The following is a 21,818-nucleotide window of genomic DNA, read 5'->3' on the forward strand; positions in this document are numbered from 1 at the left end:
TGTAAAAACCATGACCCCAACTGTATGTCCCTTCAGATGGTTCACCCCAATCAACTGATGCTACATTGTGGTAAATGTGCTGGGGTCCTAGGGAAAAGGTGGGGGCAGTCGTGGCTCAGTGGTAGAATTCTCGCCTTCCACGTGGGAGATCTGGGTTTGATTCCTAGCCAGTGCACCTCGTTCACAGCCACCACTCATCCATCTATCAGTGGAGGCTTACTTGTTGCTATGATGCTGAACAGGTTTCAGTAGAGCTTTCAGTTGCAGACAGACTAGGAAGAAGGGACTGGTGATCTTCTGAAAATCAGCCCATGAAAGGCCTGTGGGCCATAATGTGCAATTCTGTTGTGCATGGGGTCACCATGAGTCGGGGGCCGACTCAACAGCACGTCCAACAACAACAGGGAAAGTATAGTTTCTAGAAAAGAACGAGTTTTGGAGACCGATTGCTCTGCGTGTCCTTTCAGAATGTGTAGCTGCTGGAATCTCTTCTTGGTGGGATCACAGACCTTGCCTGGCCACAGGCTGGAGAGGGTTTTGAGCATCCTTGGTCCTTCTGTTTGGCTTCCTGTCAGTGCCGCTCTGTAGCCTGGTTCTCCTCTGGTCCCTTTCAGAACATCTCCTCCAACGTGCTGGAGGAGTCTGCAGTCTCTGATGACACCCTGTCTCCCGACGAAGACGGTGTGTGCTCCGGCCGGTACTTCACCGAGAGCGGCCTAGTGGGCCTCCTGGAGCAAGCCGCCGAGCTCTTCAGCACGGTCAGTGTCCATCTTGGTCTCCTGGGGGCGCCATCACACCGCAGGCGGGTGGCTTTAAAGAGCCAGGAATGTCTTGGCTTGCAGTTCTGGAAGCTGGATGTCCAAATTCAGGACATCAGCTCTAGGGGAAGGTCCTTCCTTGTCATAGCCCCAGGAATTCCTTGGCGTTCCTCAGTGTCTGTCTTCCCCCCGTGTGTGTTTGTGTCTGTTCTGCTTTTTATAACTCAGAAGTGATGAGGTTTAGGGCCCACCCTATGCTGGTATGACCTCATTAACATGGCAGAAGAAAACCCTGTTTCCAAACAGGGGTCATATTTACAAGTGCCCATAAAAAAACTCATTGCCATCAAGTTGATTGCGACTCACAGCGACCCTACAGGACAGAGTACAGCTGCCCCGCAGGGTTTCCAAGGAGTGGCTGGTGGATTTGAACTGCGGACCTTTTGGTTAGCAGTTGAGGTCTCAGGGGTTCGGATTTCAACACGCATTTTGTGGAGATGCAGTTCAATCCATAACAGTGCACAAAGCACCCACCCAGGATGTGACCTCACGTGTTCGGGCTGAACTCTGGTTTCTGTGGTCTTAACCACCTAGTCAGCCACCCTTCATGACGAGAACCTGCCCGGCCGGGCATGGAGGGCGTGGCCTGGGGGGGGACTCTGATGTACACAGATTGCATCATCTCCCTGAGGGAGGCAGAGAGACTTTCATCCTTCTAATGTTCTGGTTTTCACTGCACGCTCCTGGCTGGGCAGGCTTTACAGTATGATTGCCATGTAATGAGGGTGGAAAGCAAGCCACAGAGAGGCGAAATGACGTGCCCAGGGTTATACAATAAACCATGAGATGTACGCGCACTCTCTCATTTTCTGTCTCACGGCAAGAAAGCTTGGAGAGGAGCCCTTGGGGCTGGAGGGAAGGCGTAAGTAGGCAGTGTCTAGCTCAGGGGTGTTACGGCCCAGGACCAGCTCAGAGACATGTGGGCAACCCAAGACCCCCCAACTCATTACTAGCGCTGGGCGTAAACGCTCCTGATGAGAGAAAAGGCAGAGAGGTAAGGCTCTGAGAGTCAGGCTGGGGGAGAAGGAGTCGCTCACTCTTTTTCATTTTAATAATCCCCACCTCCCTTAAATTTTAAACCGAGTTAATATTTAATACAGAACCCTGGTGGTGCAGTGGTTAAGCGCTCAGCTGCTACCTGAAAGGTCAGCAGTTCGAACCCACTCAGCTGCTCCATGGGAGAAAGACCTGGCAATCTGCTCCTGTACAGATTACAGCCTAGAAAACTCCGTAAGGTGTTTCTACTCTGTCACACAGGGTCGCTCTGAGTCGGAATCGACTCAGCGGCGCTTAACAACAACAGCGTGTGATCCTTTACTGAATTTAGCTGATCCACTTTTGGTTTTGTTCTTATATTATGCTTTCTTTTCCATTTTTCATTTCTAAGTTTCTTCCCTCTAATCTCTGTGTATTTAATTTATTGTTTTAGCTATCTTCTCTCTCTCTCTCTTTCTCTTTTTTCCTACTTTTCCTTTCAGGAGTCAGAGAAAGCCCAATATACCCTTGTTTTGCCTGAAATTCAAGAAAATGAACTCCGTGGGATCCTCCCCACTCCTTCCAGGCAAACGCTAAGCACCCGGCTGCAGGAGGCTCCCTGGTGAAATGTCAACACGCTAACCCTGCTTCTCTGAATTGCGTTTAGTCCCTGCTGCCAGTCTCCTTACCTGGTTGGTTTTTTTTTTTTCCATGGAAACCCTCCCCCTATTAACAGCAGGGTACGGGGCCATTTAGCTCGCGCCTTGTTCTGTTTGACCTAAGGCCACCCCAAGACAAGAGTGGGTTCCGACATCAAGCCAGCCCTGTCAAGTCAGTGGTGCCAGCAATAAACCCACTTTTGTGTCCACTGCTTGCATAACAAACTGTGTTTGCACTTCTTACATTTCCAGTGCAATGAATTCTGTTGTTCTTCTTCCTCTTTTTCCAAGGGGGGCTTGTATGAGACGGTTAATGAGGTGTACAAGCTGGTTATCCCCATCCTGGAAGCGCATCGAGACTTCCGGAAGCTGACCTCCACTCACAGCAAGCTGCAGAAGGCCTTTGACAGCATCATAAACAAGGTAGCTGCAGCTCCTCACCAGGACTTCCTGTGACCTGGCGGCAGGCGACCCTGTTCCCAAGATGCCCACCCCGCTTCCTCTCTAGTGAGAGATTTACCTTGAGCACATCATGATATTAAGTGGGCCGTGGTGGTTCCGTGGTAGACTTCTCACCTTCCACACAGGAGACCCCAGTTTGATTCCTGGCCAGTGCACCTCACACGCAGCCACCACTGGTCTGTCAGTGGAGGCTTCCTTGTTGCTATGATGTTGACCAGGTGTCAGTGGAGCTTCTGGACTACAACAGACTAGGAAGAAAGGCCTGGTGATCTACTTCTGGAAATTAGTCAGTGAAAACCCTGTGGAACACAACAGTTTGATCCACAGCCAATCGTGGAGATGTGGCAGGACTGGACAGTGTTTTGTTCCATTATGCATGGGGTGGTCATGAGCCCAGGGCCTACTTGACAACAACAACATCATCATTACAGTGGCTGTTACCCACCAAACAGAGAAGGGCTGAGAGCAGACAGGGGACCAGGATTCAGTGTATGAGGGAAAGAAGCCTGAGTTACCTTATGACCAGGAAATGTGAGAATCACTTTAAATTCACTTAAAAGAAGTCCTAGAAATCATTCATAAGATTTCTCTGCTTATTATTTCCGAAGTCGATTCCATAAACATTATACTGTTTTTAAAGGAATGATCTTTGTTTCTATTAACCATAGGAATAAAATGCTTGGTAACATAGCAAGAAAAGACTCCTGCCCTTTGCAACCCAATGGACCTTATGTAGCTAATGAGAGATTTTCTTATTTTGTTCATCAGGGACATAAGAGAATGTTTGGAACCTACTTCCGAGTTGGTTTCTATGGATCCAAATTTGGGGATTTGGATGAGCAGGAATTTGTGTACAAAGAGCCTGCAATTACGAAGCTTCCCGAAATCTCTCACAGGCTAGAGGTAAGCAAAGTGGCCTGTGCGCTTGACAATGTATATTTCACAATAAACAGGGTAGAGTGGCTCATTAGAGGTTGTCTTACAAAATGCAAGTCATGGCTTCATCACTGGCCTACATGAAAATTTTTCCACACTGCGTTTATAATATGAAGGCATTAGCTGGGGACATGCAGTAAAGCAAGATTTGGATGTCTTTCCCCTAAGATGCTGTATTTGCTTTTCCACATGTTGGTAAATTTGTATTGTGAGTATTTATTTTCCACACTCTCCATCCAAAATTCCATGCATGTCTCGTGCTTTCTTATAACCCTGTCCAAATTTTAGTAAGAGAGTTTGCAGCTTTAAGGTGATCATCTTGATTTTGAAGGAATCCAGCCGAATTACTGAATTACCCCTAGAAAAGCTTGCAGCAAATATTGGTTTGTTGTCACTGCAGGACAGATCCCACTTCTGGCACAGAAGAGATGCTCAACAGTAGTGTATTGTGGGGCTGTGGGGCAGCAATCTCTTCCTGCTGATTCAAGGATGCCGCTATTTGGACACTCAGGGCCAGTGTCCTGTTCATGGGCTGGTGGCCCCAGTTCCAACCTGCCATTCACATTAGATCCCTATTGTCCCAGAATAGAGCAGCATGTTCTTAGAGGAAAGGATGGAAAAGATGGGGAAAAAGAGAAACAGCATGGAGAGCAGTCAGAAGAAGTGAGGGAGAAGTTGAAAGGGCCAAGTTCTAAGAACTCAGAAAGAAAGCTAAAGGGTACCCCAAACAAAACCCACTCAGGCTGCGTGACTGGAGTCCCCTGAGCTGACACCCCCTGCTGTCTTACTACTGCTTTAAATTTATTCTCTTTCACGGCTATAAAACTTAAAACACTTTTATTGTCTAATTGTTCTTGACAGTCTCCATCCATGCCAAGTAAGACAAAGGACTTTTATCCTTACTTGACTGAAAAAAGGAGTCTCTGGGTGGTGCAAATGGTTGATGCACTCAGCTGCTAACTGAAAGGTTGGAGGTTCAAGTCCACCCCGAGGCACCTCAGAAGAAAGTCCTGGCGATCTACTTCTGAAAAGTCAGCCATTGAAAACCCTACGAAGCGTAGGTGTACTCTGAGACACACAGGATCGCCTTGAGCTGGAGTCAACTAGACGGCAACTGGTTAGTCCTAAGTAGGGGAAACAATATTAGGCAGAGAACCAAGAGGCTGGGGTCTATTCCTAGGTCTCCTACTCATGAGCTGAACAACTTTGGGGAAGGCACTCAACCACCCTGGGCTATGACTTCTTTGAGTCTAAAAATCAACAACAACAACAACAAAAAAAAAAAAACAGTGGCCATGGAGTCTATTCCAACTCATGGTGACCCCTTGTGAGTCAGAGTAGAACTGTGCTCCATAGGGTTTTCAATGGCTGATTATTCAGAAGTAGATCACCAGGCCTTTCTTCCAGGGCACCTCTGGTGGACTTGAACCTTCAACCTTTTGTTTAACAGCTAAGTACGTTAACCGTTTGTACCACTCAAGGACTCCTTACACAGGACTAGAGGTATATATTTTGTCTTCTTGTACGCTTGGTTTGCCACATTACGGGAAAGCTGGTGACCTCCAAGTTCCTGCAGTACAAATGGAGAGAAGTCAATAATGCCATCTCGAAAGAGCTGCCTTAGAAATATAGGATGACATTGGTTGAAGTGGAAGCCAAGCCTACGCACTACAAGAAGCGGTGCTAGACTTCCTTCTATTTTTATTTTTGTCTCAGGAAATGCTGAACTTTGCTCATTAGCTCAGGGGGTCTTCCAGGAATCAATCAGCAAATGCTACCTCATGCTCATTCCAAACTGATTCTACTTCTGAGAAGACATTATTAAATGGCTTTAATAAACTGTTGCTTCCTCTTACCCAGGGATTTTATGGGCAGTGTTTCGGTGCGGAATTTGTGGAAGTGATCAAAGACTCGACTCCTGTGGACAAAACCAGGTTGGATCCTAACAAGGTACAGGGATAATTTGCACAAAACGACCATCAGGCTCTGAGCCCCCTTATCCTACCCCATGCACATAAAATGACCCCCTCTATCTGGGCTCCCCAACCAGACATTCTTGTCTAGGGCTCAGCTACTCTTTGGTTAGATCTTAAAGAAAGCATACTCAAAGGCAGGACTCACATGGCACACCAAAGGATATACGCCAGCTGGGAGGCCGGTCCTGCATTGGGCCCTTTGTGTGTATCTTTTCACTTCATCCCCAGCATCCCTTTGAAGTAGGTTTTGTTGTTCCTGTTTTATAGATGAGAAAATCTGTAAGGGTAGGCAGTTTCCCAAGCTCATGCAAGTGGCAGAGCCAGTACTCAAACTCAGGATCTGTTGTCTCCAAACCTAGACCATTCGTCATTCACTACCTCCACTGCCTTTCTATTAAATGGGTAAACTGTCCACTTAAAGCGTGCTGCAGAGATGCAGACCTCTCCCGGACAGTGCTCAGCGGCGCCTTTCTTAGGCTGCAGGCACTCCTTCCAGCCAGGTGAAGTGTCACTGTGCAGTTGCGGGTATGATGGAAAGGGCTTGGGCTTCAGGGTGATGCCGGCCTGCCCAGCCCACCTCCCATGAAAGAGCTTTCTCCACTGCTGGCAACAGAGCAGGTGTAAGGTGTTATTAAGGGGTGGGACAGAGGATCAGTCACCCTCTGGAAGGCTTGTAAAATGCAGGCTCCAAACTCCTCCTTTTCTTCTCTCTCCCAAGATATGATGATGATGTGTAGGGAGTACTGGGCCAGACGGAAGGTTTTGTTTTCTGCACACTTCAGAGCAGTTTCTAACTTTAGATGCATTCCCTAGTCAAGGCTTGAAAGCAGTAGCTGTTGTAGAACGGAGCTAAGCTTCAGACAGAAATGCCCCGGGTCCTTGGAAGACAGGCTTGGCCGTGCATCCTGGTGGTCGGAGCACAGCACCTGCTGCGTAGGATCAGCTGTGACATCGCCTGCACAGGTGGTCTTTTCCCCTCTTTTAAAACGCCCAGGGTAGGTGGTGAGAGCTTTGAATGAGAATCTGGACACTGAATTCTAACCACTGATTCGTGACTTTCGGTCTGAGGCCAGTGACCCCACCCATCCCCTCAGTATTTGGATGTCCCAGAGTCCGTGGCCAGGGCCAATTTTTTTTATGTTTTAAAGAGGGCATTTTCTTTTTTGCTTTTTTTTCATTTTTATTTTGGTGAAAATATGCACAGCAGAAAATACACTCATTCATCAGCTTCTACCTGTTCAGTTTAATGAGATTGGCAATGTTCTTCCCACTGTGTCCCCATCCTCGTCGTCTCTACTCACATTGTCTCACCGCCATCGACCTAGACTCCCTGCTCCTAAACTTCTCATCTCTGCTTTACAGTTACTGTTGACAGTTTGATCTCATAACGAAAACTCCTCAAAAGAGCACGATGCTCGTGGTGAACATTCTTTACTAGTTTAGCCAAACGTTTGTTTAGTTTAAAGATGGCTTCAGGGGATAATTTCGGTTCACAGTTTGAAGATTTTCTCAGAGTGATAAATTCGGGAGTTCCTCCAGTCTCAAGAGATCCAGTAAGTCTGGATTCCGTAAGAATTTGAAATTCTGTTCCATGTATTTTTCCCCTTTAATCAGGATTCATCTACTGATTCTTTGATCAGAACATGCATTATGGTAGCTGGGCACCATCTAGTTCTTCTGGTCTCATGGCTAAGGAGGTAGTCATTCATGGAGGCAGTTAGACCTGCACTCCAGTTTCTTCTCGGACTCCTGGGTCTCCTTTTTCTGCTGCTGCAGGTGAATAGGGACCAATTTTTGTATCTTAGATAAAGAGGACCTTTCATTATATTTTTTTCTTATATTTTTGGAGTCCCTGGGTGGTGCAAATGGTTAACTCACTTGGCTGCTAAATGAAAGGTTGGAAGTTCAAGTCCACCCACAGGCATCTCAAAAGAAAGGCCTGGTGATCTACTACCAAAACATCAGCCATTGAAAACCCTATGGAGCACAGTTCTACTCTGACACATATGGGGTCGCCATGAGTCGGAATCGATTCGATGGCAACTGGTTTCTTTTTCTTATATTTAATACCCTTCTAACACAACAAGAGATTCCCTGATGGAGCAGGAGAAAAGTGGGGTGCAGAACTCAAATTCTAGTAAAAAGACCAGACTTAATGGTTTGATTGAGACTGGAAGGACCCCGGAAGACATGGCTCCTGGACTCTCTGTTAGCCTAAAACTAAAACCATTCCTGAGGCCAAGTCTTCAGACAAAGATTAGACTGGACTATGGGACAGAAATTGATACTTGTGAAGAGTGTGCTTCTTAGCTCAAGTAGATACATGAGACTAAATGGGCAGCTCCCGTCCGGAGGTGAGATGAGAAGGCAGAGAGGGTCAGGAGCTGGTTGAATGGACACGGGAAATCGGGTGGAAAGGAGGAGTGTGCTGTCACAGTATAGGGAGAGCAACTAGGGTCGCGTAACAATGTGTATATACATTTTTGTATGAGAGACTAACTTGAATTGTAAACTTTCACTTAAAGCACGACAATAAAATAAAAAATAAAACAAATATCCTTCTTCACAGGAAATAAAATTCACTCTTTTTAGTACTTAGTTCTAGGAGTTTTGGCAAACACATGTAACCACTGCCACAGTCAAGATATAGAACAGTTCCATCACCCCAAAATATTTCCCTGTGCTCCTTTATAGTCATTCTGTCTCTCTGCCCTCAACCCCTCACAGCCGCTGATGTGTATTCTCTCTGTAGGTTTTCTTTTTCCAGAATGCCATACAAATGCAGCCCTGGTGGCACAGTGGGTAAAAGCTCGGCTGCTAACCAAAAGCTCGGCAGTTCGAATCCACCAGCGGCTCCTTGGAAACCCTATGGGGCAGTTCTACTCTGTCCTGTAGGGTCGCTATGAGTCGGAATCGACAGCAACGAGTGTGGTTTTTTTGGTTCTGTAAATGGAGTCTGGTTTCCTTCACTTAACCTAATGCATTTGAGATCCACCCATGTGTAGTAGCTCATTCCTTTTCATTGCTGAGCAGTACCTCATTGTACGGAGGTGCCACCATTTGTTTATCCATCCCCAGGTGGGGACATTTGGGTTGTTTCTACTTTTTGTCAATTATGAATAAAGCTGCTATAAACATTTGGGTCTGGGTTTTCATGGAAACCTAAATTTTGGTTTCTTTTGGATACGCATGTAGGAATGGGATTGCTGGGTTATGTGGTTAGTGTATGTTTAACTGTGAAACGGACTGCCTGTCTGTTCTGTAATGTGTTTGTACCATTTTGCATTCCCATCGCCCTTGTCAGCACTTGGTATTGTCCATTTTCTTTAGCCCTTCGGATAAGTGTATAGCGTGGACTTGGTCATCCTGAGAAGGAGAGTTTGTCTCTATGGAAAAGCAATGTGCGTGATTCAAAAAACGGAAAACAACAGGTGTTGGTGGGGATGTGGAGAAATAGGAATTGTCCTCCATGGCTGGTGGGGCTGTAAAATGGTACAGCCACGGTGGAAGACAGTCTGGCGGTTCTCAAAGAGTTAAGCATAGAACTACCATATAATCCAGCAGTTCCACGGCTATGCATTTCAAAAGAATTGAAAGCAGGAATGCAAACAGATCCTTGGACACTCATGTTCACTGCACACTTTTCACAATAGCCAAACAGTGGAAACAGCCTAAATGCCCACCAACAGATGAATGGATCAACGAAATGTGGTTCACGCATATGATGAACTATTAGCCCTAAAGAGGAATAGAGTCCTGATACATGCTACAGCATGGATGAACTTGGAGAATATTTTGCTGTGTGCCCAAACACGAAAGGACATATAGTGTATGATCCCATGTATATGAACTATCTAGAACGGGCAAGTGTATAGAGGCCAGAGTTTAGTAGTGGTTACCGTGGGCGGGAGAGAGGGACTCATTGCTTAGGGGACACTGAGCTTCTGTGAAGGGCGATGGTGTAATTGGGGAACAGATAAGGTTCATGGTTGAACAACGTGATGAACATAATGTCACTGAGCGGTCCATGGGAAGATCGTGGAAATGTCAAATGTTCTGTTACACTATATTTACCATAATTTTTAAAAAGTAGAAGCAGTTTGCAGACTGCCGGACTAAACGTTCAGTTGGCTGGGTTAGCTCCGGTGGGCGTCTGGGGCGGCTCGTGGCCTGACCTCACCGGTGCACCTGTCGCGGCTCCTGCCTCCTGGAGGCCCTCCCTGTGGCGGAGGGAGACGGACTGCAGGGTTGGATTCCCACGGCCGCCCTCCGGTGCATCGGGGGGCGCTCTGTGCCTGGAGAAGAACTCATCTCCTCCTTGTCGTCCCTCTCCCCCTCAGGCCTACATCCAGATCACCTTCGTGGAGCCCTACTTTGATGAGTATGAGATGAAAGACAGGGTGACCTACTTCGAGAAGAGCTTCAACCTGCGGCGGTTCATGTACACGACGCCCTTCACGCTGGAGGGGCGCCCCCGGGGGGAGCTGCAGGAGCAGCACCAGCGCAACACGGTGCTCACCACCATGCACGCCTTCCCCTACATCAAGACCCGTGTCACCGTCATCCAGAAGGAGGAGGTAATGGCGCGGGGGGACCTGGAGCCGCCGCTGAGCGAGCGGACAGGGCCACTCCCCAGGATGACCGCAAACCTGAGGGCTTCTTCCCGGCGGCCTGGAGTGGAAATACCGAAATGTTATGATGATGGCTACCTTCTCACTCCTGTGGTGCCAGGAGTCCCATTTAAAACCAGAAACTTGCTGCTGTCCAGTCGATTCTGACTCATAGCGACCTCATGTGATGGAGCGGAACTGCCCCATAGAGTTTCCTAGGCCGTAATCTTTACAGAAGCAGATAGCCAGGCCTTTCTTCCTCAGTGCTGCTGGGTGGGTTTGAACTGCCAACCTTTCAGCTAGTAGCCAAGAGCAACCTGTTTGCACCACTCAGGGAGCTGAAATCCCATTCAGGCAGCTGCATATTCTATAGCATGGTTGTATATTTAAATATATGTTAAACAGATATGCTTAATATAAATACATAATTGTAATACATAATATAGGATATTTATACATTTAATTGGGGTCCCTGGGTGGTACAAACAATTAACACACTTAGCTGCTAATCAAAAGGTTAGAAGTTTGAGTCCATCCAGAGGCACTTCAGAAGAAAGGCCTGGCAATCTCTATTTGAAAAATCAGCCATTAAAAACCCTATGGAGCAAAGTTCTACTCTGACACGTAGGGTCACTCAACGGCAGCTTTTTTTTTTTTTTTAATGGTATATATTTAATGATAAGCTTATATAAATTTTATATATTTAAATTTTAGATATTTTCTATAAAATTTGTATGTATTTAGCAGTGTCCAGGTGATTGAAGCATTGCTGTATTGTTAATTATTAAGGACAAGAGCAGCAAGTGAGCGGTCCCCGGGGACACCGGTGTGCTGTAGGAAGGGCCCTAGGCAAGACGGCCAAGGATCCTGGCTGCTTTTACTCCCAGCCCCATCCTGTGGCCCTGTATAAGCCACTTGTCTCTTCAGTTTCCTCATCTGTATGTTGACAGGAAGGGGCCCTGTTGTTTCTCTGATTTTTTTGTACAGTAGAGGACTTCTCAGCCACTGTCACAGGACTGATTAAGAAGGTCTCTCAAACCACAGAATCATTCAAAATTACACAGACCGCAAAGATTTTATTTTACATTAAAACACATCCAGTTAACCCGTTGCCCTCAAGTGGACTACGAATCATGGCACCCCCATATGGTCAGAGTAGAACTGTGTCTTGTCTAGGGCTGCTATAATAGAAATACCACAAGTGGATGGCTTTAACAAAGAGAAATTTATTCTCTCACAGTCTAGGAAGCTAGAAGTCCAGGGCGCTAGCTCCAGGGGAAGGCTTTCTCTCTGTTGTTTCTAGGGGAAGGTCATTGTCATGAGTCTTCCCCTGGTCTAGGAGTTTCTCAGCACAGGGACCCCAGGTCCAAAGAACTTGCTCCACTCCGGGCTCTTTTTTCTTGATAGTAGGAGGTCCTCTCCTCTCTGCTCTCTTCTTTTATATCTCAAAAGAGATTGACTCAAGATACAATCTAATCCTCTAGACTGAGTCGTGCCTCGTTAACATAACCGCCTCTAATTGTGTGTCATTGCCATCATAGAGGTTAGGATTGGCAACGTATAGGAAAATTACATCAGATCACAAAATGGAGGACAGCCACACAATACTAGGAATCATGGCCTAGGCAAGTTGACACATATTTTGGGGGGACACAATTCAATCCATGACAAACTGTCACTGATTTTTTGAAAGTAGATCACCAGGCCTTTGTTTCGAGGCACCTCTGGGTAGACTCGAACCTCCAAACTTTCAGTTGGTAGCTGAGCACATTAACTATTTGCACCTCCAGGGACTCCTAAAACCCGTCCATGTGCACTTATTTGTCATTGTTTTTTATACAGGGCCACAGCCTTCTGTGTGATTCTGGTCCGCTGGTCACAGTTCAGCGTTGTGTGTCTTGTATAAAGCACACTCCTGATGCCCTGTGTATGATTTTCAGTTTTGGTTTCTGTAAAGCAGAGTGAGAGCTTCAAGGTACTTGCTAAACAGTATAAGAGCAGAATCTTCCTAGATGTTAATGATTTTCTTCCTAGCCTTTTGCGCTTGTCTTACTCATACCTAATGTAACAGGAATCTTTATAACGTCCTGCCCAGACATCACACTTGGTTTTCATAGAACCGAGTCTTTTTCTTCCCACACCGCACGGTCCATCAGATGACACGTGATTTAATTAGACTGGGTCATTAACATAACAAGTGCAACTGGCATGATCAGGTTGGTGAACAAACGTGGATGGGTCTTGGGGAATCTGCATCCCGTCGGGGAGGAGCAGAAGTGACAGAGCTTATGGAGGAGAACCCACCAGCTGAGGGTTCAGCAGCCAGCAGCCTCAAAGGGTGGCTCTCAGAGGGGATAAAGGAGGCCCGAGCCAGGAAGTCAGATACAAGGAGGTTGGTGAGGAAGGCATCTGCTGCATCTCTTGTTTCGGACTTTTAACACTTGGACTTTCTACGCATAGCACAGAAATAAACCCATGGTCCCAAAACGTATCTGCACGACTTTTCTGGGCTGTCTGTTATTCTCCCAGGACTTCAGGAAGGACTCTACCCCAAACCAGCAGGTCTTAGAACTAGCAGACGGACCCTTCAGAGCACTGTGTTTACTAGGCGTTCACCTCCAGGTTGCATTGGTGGCGACACCAGGATGCCTGCCGCCAGCTGTGTTATGGGAGGGAACTGAGCACTGTGCCTCTCATAGCTCCCCCACATGCGAGTCTGTTAGCTTCTTCAAAATAGAAGGAAACTTCGCTACCAGGTTAGAAAGAGTATGGTTTTAAGTTTAGACAGAAACGTGATCAAATTCTGGCCTCCCACTTTTTAACTGTGTCATTTTTTGCAACTTACTTGTTGTTCGCTGCCATCCATTCAGCCCCCGATTCGTGGCGACCCCATGTATTACAGAGTACAACTATTCCATAGGGTTTTCGTGGTTGTAATCTTTATGGAGGAGCCCTGATGGCACAGTGGTTAAGAGCTACAGCTGCTAACCAAATGGTCCACAGTTCGAATCCACCAGCTGCTCCTTGGAAACACTATGGGGCAGGGGCGGTTCTACCCTGTCTTATAGGGTCGCTATGAGTCAGAATTGACTCGACAGCAACAGGATTGGTCTTTCTTTTTTTTTTTTTTTTTTGTTTAATTACAGAAGGAGCTTGCCAGGCCTTTTCTTCTGTGGAGCTGCTGGGTGGGTTTGAACTGCCAACCATTGGGTTAGTAACCTCGCACCACCCAGGCTCCTTGGAACTAACTTAGCCTGACAGATTCCCCTTTAACTGTAGAGGGGAGAATCATGAGGTTATTTAAAGGAGTAAGTGATAGCTGTGTGTGTAGTTCCTGGAATCTAATAAGTACTTAGGAATTGCTAGGCCCTTCCTTCCCTTTAACCTCCTCTGACTATTTTAAATTACTCTGAAAGTCTTTCCTCAGCTGCTTTCTCAGCTGGTGCCGTCCATGTCATAGCTCCAGATGTGGCCGTGGCTTATGAGATAGGATCATGACTTCCCGATATTTGTGTTTTATGTTCAGTTTGTGTTGACACCAATTGAGGTTGCCATTGAAGATATGAAGAAGAAGACCCTCCAGTTAGCGGTTGCCATTAACCAGGAGCCCCCCGACCCAAAGATGCTGCAGATGGTGCTCCAAGGCTCCGTGGGAGCAACTGTAAACCAGGTATGGAAAGTCAGCTGGTGGCAGCTCCACTGGCCTGCATTGTTTTAGTCATCAGTGAATTTCTACACCCTCCTTCCTTGGGGTTGGCGAGGAGTCCAATCCACGTGCATACGATGTTCCTACACTTAGATTGAACACGTGTTAGATTTAAAAGATTTGTAGCAGCCCCTTCTCCTTCGTAACAACTCAAGGCAGAATAGAAATCCTAGAGATAAATGGACCAGGTCTCAGGGGCTCCTCTTCCCCAAGGAGTCTCCATGTTGGGACCAGACTTGGCAATAGGATGTAGATCTGGGGTCCTGCTAGGGAGTGATTATCCATGCCCAGTGGAGACAGAGGGATTGCAGAGCTTGAGAATAACCTAAGAGTGCCTGCAGGAGAGAATGGTCTAAAAGAAAGAGTTGAGAACACCCAACCGCTAGGTCACTTCCAGATGATCCCAGCATGCCAGGGATTGCTCAGCAGGAGAGGTCAACCAGGTGGCCTCAGCTGACCAGGCTTCTTGTGCCGCTTTAGACCAGGCTGGTCTTCTCAGACCCAGAATCCTGACTCCCGAGTTCAGTAGGAAACAAAACCAGTCTTGGGTGGCTGGAGGAACTAGCCTCGTAGTCTGCCCAGGGGGCCTCCTTGGTTTCATTTCCAGGCCACCTCTTGTCCACAAATCCCCACTCGAAATTTAAATGAGCCTTGTGACTCCTTGCTTGCTCAGCACAACTGGATTTCCTCTCAAGAATTCTGAGCCCACTTAACATCAAGGAAGCAGAAGTAGCAAAGGGGAAATGACTATTTCCCAAATCAGAAGAAAGTAGGAAGGTCTTGCCTTTAAAATCCCAATCCTTTGATAAAAATAGAAGACGCGGTAAGCCCACAGCCTTGGACTACTTACACACTGACGCTCTCTCTGTCTTACGTCAGGAATTACGCGAATATGGTGTTCTTCAGTAGGGCAACTAGACAGGCAAATATGAATGGATGGATCAAGGCAATCCCCACTTCAGAAAAGCCACTCAGAGCACATACCTTTTGATGCAGTTGTATTACCTTTATATGTGAAGGAAAGCCTATTATGAGTCGTGTTTAATTGAGAAAATACGTTTTTACTTCTCGGTATTCCCCTAAAACTCCAGGCTCCTCCTAAGGATTCACAGCTCCCAGAGAAAGTCAAGACCTTCCTCGATTTCCTGTTTTGTTCAAACCAGCTGCAGAATTGCCTGTTCAAACGAAGAAGTCCTGCCAACATTTTCCCCCAGCTGATCTAACGTCCCTGCTAATATCAGCGTGGTTTTTTTATTTTCCCGTCAGGGACCGCTGGAAGTGGCCCAAGTGTTCCTGGCCGAAATTCCAGCTGACCCGAAACTCTATCGACACCACAACAAGCTGAGGTTGTGCTTCAAGGAGTTCATCACGCGGTAAGAAGGGACGTGACCGGGTGTTCAGAACAGCCGTGGTTCCCAAAGAGTGGCCTCAGACCAGTGGCTTCAGCACCACCTAGGAGCAAACTAGTTGTAGGTGACTTGACGCCGACTCGTGGCGACCACACGTGTCAGAGTCGAACTGTGCTCCGTAGGGTTTTCAATGGCTGGTTGATTGCCAGGCCTTTCTTTCCAGGCACCTCTGGGTGGACTTAAACCTCCAACCTTTTGGATAGCAGCTGAGCATGTTTTAACATTTTGTACCACCCAGGGACTCCAAGAACTTGTTAGAGAAGCAGATTCTCAGGCACCACTCTGACCTACTGAGTCAGCAACCTGGGGGGCAGGGCCCAGTAACCTGTGTTTTACAAGCCCTCCAGGTGGTTCTGAGGCGCCCAAAGTTTGAGAAGCAGGGCAGTAGAGCCACACTACTTGTACTGCTAATAAGTAACGACACTTAAACTGCAAAATGCTGTCGTGTTTATCACCTCTCTTGTGCCTCCGGAAGGAGCCCCCGTGGCGCAGTGGTTAAACACCCAGCTGCTAACTGTTGTACACTCTCCTGTGTCTGATCTGCCCTTTTTATAACTCAGGAGCCAGTAGGTTTATGGTCTCATTAACATAACAGAGAAAACCTGATTCCCAAATGGGATCCATCCACAGGTATAGGGGTTAGGATTCCCACACATATTTTGAGGGGTGAGGAGGACATAATTCGGTCCTGTAACATTGGTTTCGGGTGAGCTTAGGGACATCTCTTCCTTGACATCTTTGGTGAGAGGTATGCAGTGGGGCTGTGTATCGGGGAGACACACTTTGCCCCGTAGGGAATCACAGCTGCCCGGTGGTTGTATAGGTGTGTGTGTCTCTGTGTGTCTGCCTGTGTGTGTGTGTGTATACCCAGATAAACGCACATACACACACAGAGATTATATTTACTCCTGTGCGGATGGTTGACTGATTTCCTCTATTAGATAGCAATTCTGACATCACACCGAAGCTAGGTTTTCTTTGATAAGTAGTAACATTTGCACTGAACAGAGGGTTGAAAATATTTGGGGGGATTTTTTTAGACCTATTTACTTTTTCACATGTCTTCATTTAAAATTAATTATGCTCAAAGGCTCCCGAAGTTGGCAGTGGCCTGGCCTCTCTGGCCTCCAAGGGGACCTGTGAGAGGTCTCCTGATCTCTGTCACCCAGGCACGACAGTAGTTATCGGACTGCAAAGAGCCTTCTCTTGACAATGGGACAGATATAAAACGCAACACCAAACCCGTTGCCATCAAGTCAGTTCCAACTCACGGCGACCCCACGTGAGTCAGAGGAAAACTGCTCCATAGGTTTTTCAGTGGCTGATTTTTTCAGAAGTAGTTCACCAGGCCTTTCTTCCAAGTCACCTCTGGGTGGACTCGAACCTCCAACCTTTGGGTTAGCAGCTGAGCACATGCCCCGTTTGCAACCCCAGGAACTCCATGGTTCACTTACATTCCACTTTATTTCACATAAATCACAAGTCCTGGGTGAGATGGTGGTGAAGGTTGCACACCTGCATAAATTTATTAAAACTCAGCAAACTTTACCTTAAAAAGGGTGGATTTTATGGCATGAAAACAGGTGGTGAGTGAGGAAAGCTTCCCTCCCCCGCTGCTGCATCGCTTCTCAGGTTCAATCACCACCTTTTTCTTTCTCCCTCTCCCTTTTTTAAAAAAAAGTAACTTATTTTTGATATTGCTGTTGAGCGTACACCAGTTCGACCATTTCTACACGTAGAATTCGGTGGCGTTGATGACGTTTTCATGTTGTGTGACCTTCTCGCCCTCCTGCCCTTGCAGCTTTTTAATGAAAAGCGGCTGGTCGGTCAAGTTGTTTCCTTTTTCCTCCCACCCTGCTGTCAGACAGCAGAGCTGGCCAGCGTTTGGGGTGAGGAGCTGTCAGCCTCTCCCTTTAGCGACCTCTGGCTTCGCAGTCCACTTGGACTGCAGGTCAATGAGCCCATTGCTAAGGGGACAGGATTGAGCCTTCTGTTGGTGACGGCTAATAGCGGAAATGCACGCTTGCCCGGGACACGGCGGCCAGGGTTCCGCACAGGCAGCGCCTTCCTGACTCAGCTGCAGCGGACCCCAGTACGGCCCTAAAGAACCTGGCGCAGCCAGCCCTGCGGCTCTCAGGAGCTCACCAAGTTGGCACCTCAGCCCCGCCTTCCTTTTCCTGCGATAAGAAGAAAACCTCAGGGTTTCGGAAGCCGAGGTGGGGAGGTACGAGGCCGTTTCCCTCCCCTGCAGCCCGAAGCACCCGCTGTCCGTGTCTACATTTCCTTTGTCTTCTCCGAGCGATCCTGTTTCTGTAAAGGATGCGTGATTGGAAAGTTCACTTTCCTATTTAAATAGAAGGTAGGAGGGCTCGAGGGCACCCGTTCAGGTCCCCTTGCAGGGAGGTAGCTTCAGATACTCCCAGGTGGGGCTCTGCTGCGTCCATGGCCGTGGACTCGGAACACAGGGTGTCCACGTGTGGCGGTCATTAGCTGGAGTTGGGGTCTGGGAAGAGGAAGGAGAGGGGACTTGCCCAAGTGGCCAAAGGAAAGACAAACGTGTGTCGCCTTAGAGAACAGTCTGTGGGAAGAGGTCTGAGAACGTAGCCTGCCTAGGCCTTCAGTGTCAGGAGCGGCTGCTCAGGGCCAACTCAGCAGTGGGACATGTGACCTGTGTCATTTGGCCAGGGTCACAGAGGCCTGGATTAGTGGGCCAAGGATGCCAGGCAGAAAACTGAGCACCAGATAGAGCGTGTGTGGGTATGTGTGTGTACTGTGTGTGTGTGGATGTGGTACGTGTGGATGCGGGGGGGTGTGCAGTGTATATGTGTTATGTGTGTGGTGTGTGCCTAGTACGTATGTATGTAGTGTGTGTGTGGTGTACACGTGGTGTATGTGTGTGTAGTATATGTATGTGTGCATGGTGTGTATGTGGTGTATGTGGTATGTGTATGTGTTACGTGTGTGTGGTACAAGTGTGTGTGGTCTGTGGCGCGCTCTTTGCCAATGCCGTGATTCAAATGTGTCAGTTTGTTTTCAGTCTTCCTTATTCATTGTCCAGCTCTCGCGTGCATGTGAGGCGCTTGAAAACCCCATGGCTTGGGTCAGGCGCGCCTTAGTCCTCACAGTGCCATGTTTTCTCTTTAACACTCTGAAGAGGTCTTTTGCAGCAGATTTGCCCAATGCAGTGCCTCGTTTGATTTCCTAACTGCTGCTTCCGTGGACGCGATCGTGGATCCGAGTAAAATAAAATCCTTGACAGCTTCAGTGTTTTCTCCGTTTATCATGATGTTGCTTATTAGTCCAGTTGTGAGGATTTATGAGTATACATACATATACCCATACACACACAACACCACACACATACACCACACATCCACACTGCACACACATCATATGTACACATACCCCTACGCACCACAGACCACACACACTTGTACCACACACACATAACACATACACATACCACATACACCACATACACACCATGCACACATACATATACTACACACACATACTCACACCACGTGTACACCACACACACACTACATACATACGTACTAGGCACACACCACACACATAACACATATACACTGCACACACCCCCGCATCCACACGTACCACATCCACACGACACACATCCCCCACATACCTACGTACCACATCCACACTGCACACACGCCCACACACTCCCACATCCACATGCACACACTGTACACACACACCACACAGACATACGGATAACACATCCCCGCTACACGCACATGCAGACACACTGTACACACACACACACACACACACGGATACCACACGCAGACACACTGGGCCCTTCCTTCCTCCCCAGCCCACCTGCATTAAAAAACCCACTTCCGTTGCAGTGCCTGTCCTCTCCTGCCATGCCCTGCCCCCACCCTCTTGGTCGGATCTTGGTCCTCACAGCGCGTCAGTGCTCTCTTGCTTCGGGAAAGGGGGTACCATGCAGGGAGGGGCTGGGACTGGGACTGAAATAACCAACCAGTTGCTGTCAAGTCAGCTCTGACTCATGGCAATCCCATATGTCAGAAACACCAGAGGTGTCTCGGAAGAAATGCCTGGCAATCTACTTCCTAAAAAATTAGCCACTGAAAACCCTGTGTAGCTCGGTTGTACTCTGACACTCATGGGGTTGCTATGAGTCGGAGTCAACTTGACAACAACTGGTTTAATGTCAAACTTAAAAGATAGGTGAGAATCTCGCTAAGTGAGTCCTTTTGGCTTCTGGGTGAGTTAAGTCAAGTCCTTTAACTATAGCAGGTTAATTCCATGAAGAAGATTAATTTCATGATGAGCTGAGGCCAGAGGTTTAATTTTTCATTGGCCAGGTACCTTTCCCCTGCCCCATAGCCACAAGTTCTTCTTTGCTGAAAAAGTGTTCAGTGGTAATAGGATTTGGTAACAAGGCCTGGAATCTCCATAACTTAACCCAAATCAAGCACCAGGAAGACAGTTCAAACCACAGTGATCACCAGAATCTTATAGTCTGACAGACTATAAGATAGAATTATTACTTACTGCACATCAGCTAAACTTCAGCCATTTTATTGCCCCCTTTAAGATTTGTTGGCTTGTAAGTTCCCTTGGGTAGAAGAGTGTAAAATAAAAGGCAAGACTTTATTATCTTCTAAGAATATGATTCTCTTCTTGGAGATTTACCGTACTGAGTGGAAGCCTATGAAAATATTAGGTCTCAGGGTCCACAAACCACATAACCATAATGAGCTTTAAAGATTGTCTGTTTGTCTTTTACCCTTTCAAGACCCAATTTTTTCTGCTTTGAAATTTGTGTTGATACCATGTGTTTTCATTAATGGAAGCATGCTGAATCATTGAGTGTTGTTGAATTTTTGGTAGGTGGTATGGATTTCTTTTTTTTTTTTGGTCTCCCACCAACAATCCTACCGTCCAAGTTCGGAGGGACACACCCTGTCCCACTAATTCTATCCCCCTGACGACCCCTAGAGTTCAGAGGGCCATGCAGTGTCCCAAAGAAAAATTTTCAAAATTTCAGTTTCCTACCAAAAATGCACACACTTCATACAACACCCTGAAGAGACAGTAATTTGTGGCACATGCCCATTTTGTTGGTTTCAAACAATCATAAAGGCCGCTGCCTTGTGACAGCATGTACTGCAGGTGAGAAAGCAGCTTCCCAAAGAACCTGAGAGGTGGAAAAAGTGGGTGGGCAGCGGTGTATCCGAGCTGTCGTGAGTTTCACCAGGATGGGGCTGGGTCTAGATCTGTTTTTGTTGACCCTTCAATGAGAGGGTGCATGTCTGTTTTCAGCCCTGGAAAATTATCAGCCATCGTCTCTGTGAATATTGCCTCCCTCTCATTTTCCATTGCCTTGTATTAGATGTGGGTTGAGCATCTTCATTATATCTCCATGCCTCTTGACCATTTTTTCATATTTTTAATATCTTTCTGTCTTTGGTGATTTGCTCAGATTTGTCTGCTAGTTTGTAAGTTCTCCGGTTGTGTCTGGTCTATTGTTCAACCTGCACATTGAGGATTTTCTTTTTATTTTAGTGACTGATGTTGATGTTGTTGTGTGCCGTCGAGTCGATTCCAACTCATAGCAACCCTATAGGACATAATAGAACTGCCCCGTAGGGTTTCCAGGGAGTGCCTGGTGGATTCGAACTGCCAGCCTTTTGGTTAGCAGCCAAGCTCTTAAGCACTATGGCACCAGGGCTCCTACTCAAGAGTAGAAAATATCATTATCTTCAAAGTTCTAAGCATTTCAAACTCATTTGAAATGGATCTGTGTTTCCCCCGCACCCTGATATCGTTGACTCAGATGTGGTGAGGCTGTCGAGAAAAACAAGCGGCTCATCGCTTCAGACCAGAGGGAGTATCAGCATGAACTCAAAAAGAACTACAGCAAGCTGAAGGAGAACCTCAGGCCCATGTTGGAGCGGAAAATCCCAGAGCTCTACAAGCCCGTGTTCCGAGTGGAGGGTCAAGCGAGGTAAGAGCAGGGCAGAGGAGGTGTCTTCCTGGGGACTGAGAGAGAGAGCGCTGGGGGCCCCCAAATCAGGGGACACTCGGCCGCACTCTGTCAGCTGCAGACCCGCCAGGTGGGAGTGGGTACCTGGCATCAGACCTGCTGCCAGAGTGTGATCCCTTCTGCCTGCACCCGGCACCTCCCCCGACCGCTGGGGACCCCTGCACGTTGGCCCCCTGCCAGTGGTCTCCCCAGAGCAGATGACCGCCTGTGTTGTTCCTGGCACC

At 47.4% G+C, this 21,818-nt stretch overlaps 1 protein-coding gene across 3 annotated transcripts in view; it reads left to right on the top strand.

Moving 5' to 3' along the window:
* Nucleotides 1-21,818, top strand: part of DOCK8 (dedicator of cytokinesis 8) — a 227,026-nt gene that overhangs the window by 201,276 nt on the left and 3,932 nt on the right. For all 3 annotated transcript variants that reach the window (XM_004373530.2, XM_023728576.1, XM_023728577.1), the window contains 8 exons: nucleotides 615-758; nucleotides 2,744-2,875; nucleotides 3,683-3,817; nucleotides 5,711-5,800; nucleotides 10,167-10,403; nucleotides 13,963-14,106; nucleotides 15,409-15,515; nucleotides 21,385-21,555. In XM_004373530.2, coding sequence (XP_004373587.2) covers nucleotides 615-758; nucleotides 2,744-2,875; nucleotides 3,683-3,817; nucleotides 5,711-5,800; nucleotides 10,167-10,403; nucleotides 13,963-14,106; nucleotides 15,409-15,515; nucleotides 21,385-21,555 — 1,160 coding nt within the window. The remainder of the gene's footprint in view (nucleotides 1-614; nucleotides 759-2,743; nucleotides 2,876-3,682; nucleotides 3,818-5,710; nucleotides 5,801-10,166; nucleotides 10,404-13,962; nucleotides 14,107-15,408; nucleotides 15,516-21,384; nucleotides 21,556-21,818) is intronic.

Source organism: Trichechus manatus, unplaced genomic scaffold, assembly GCF_000243295.1.
Source record: "Trichechus manatus latirostris isolate Lorelei unplaced genomic scaffold, TriManLat1.0 scaffold00025, whole genome shotgun sequence".
NCBI classification, from domain to species: Eukaryota; Metazoa; Chordata; class Mammalia; order Sirenia; family Trichechidae; genus Trichechus; species Trichechus manatus.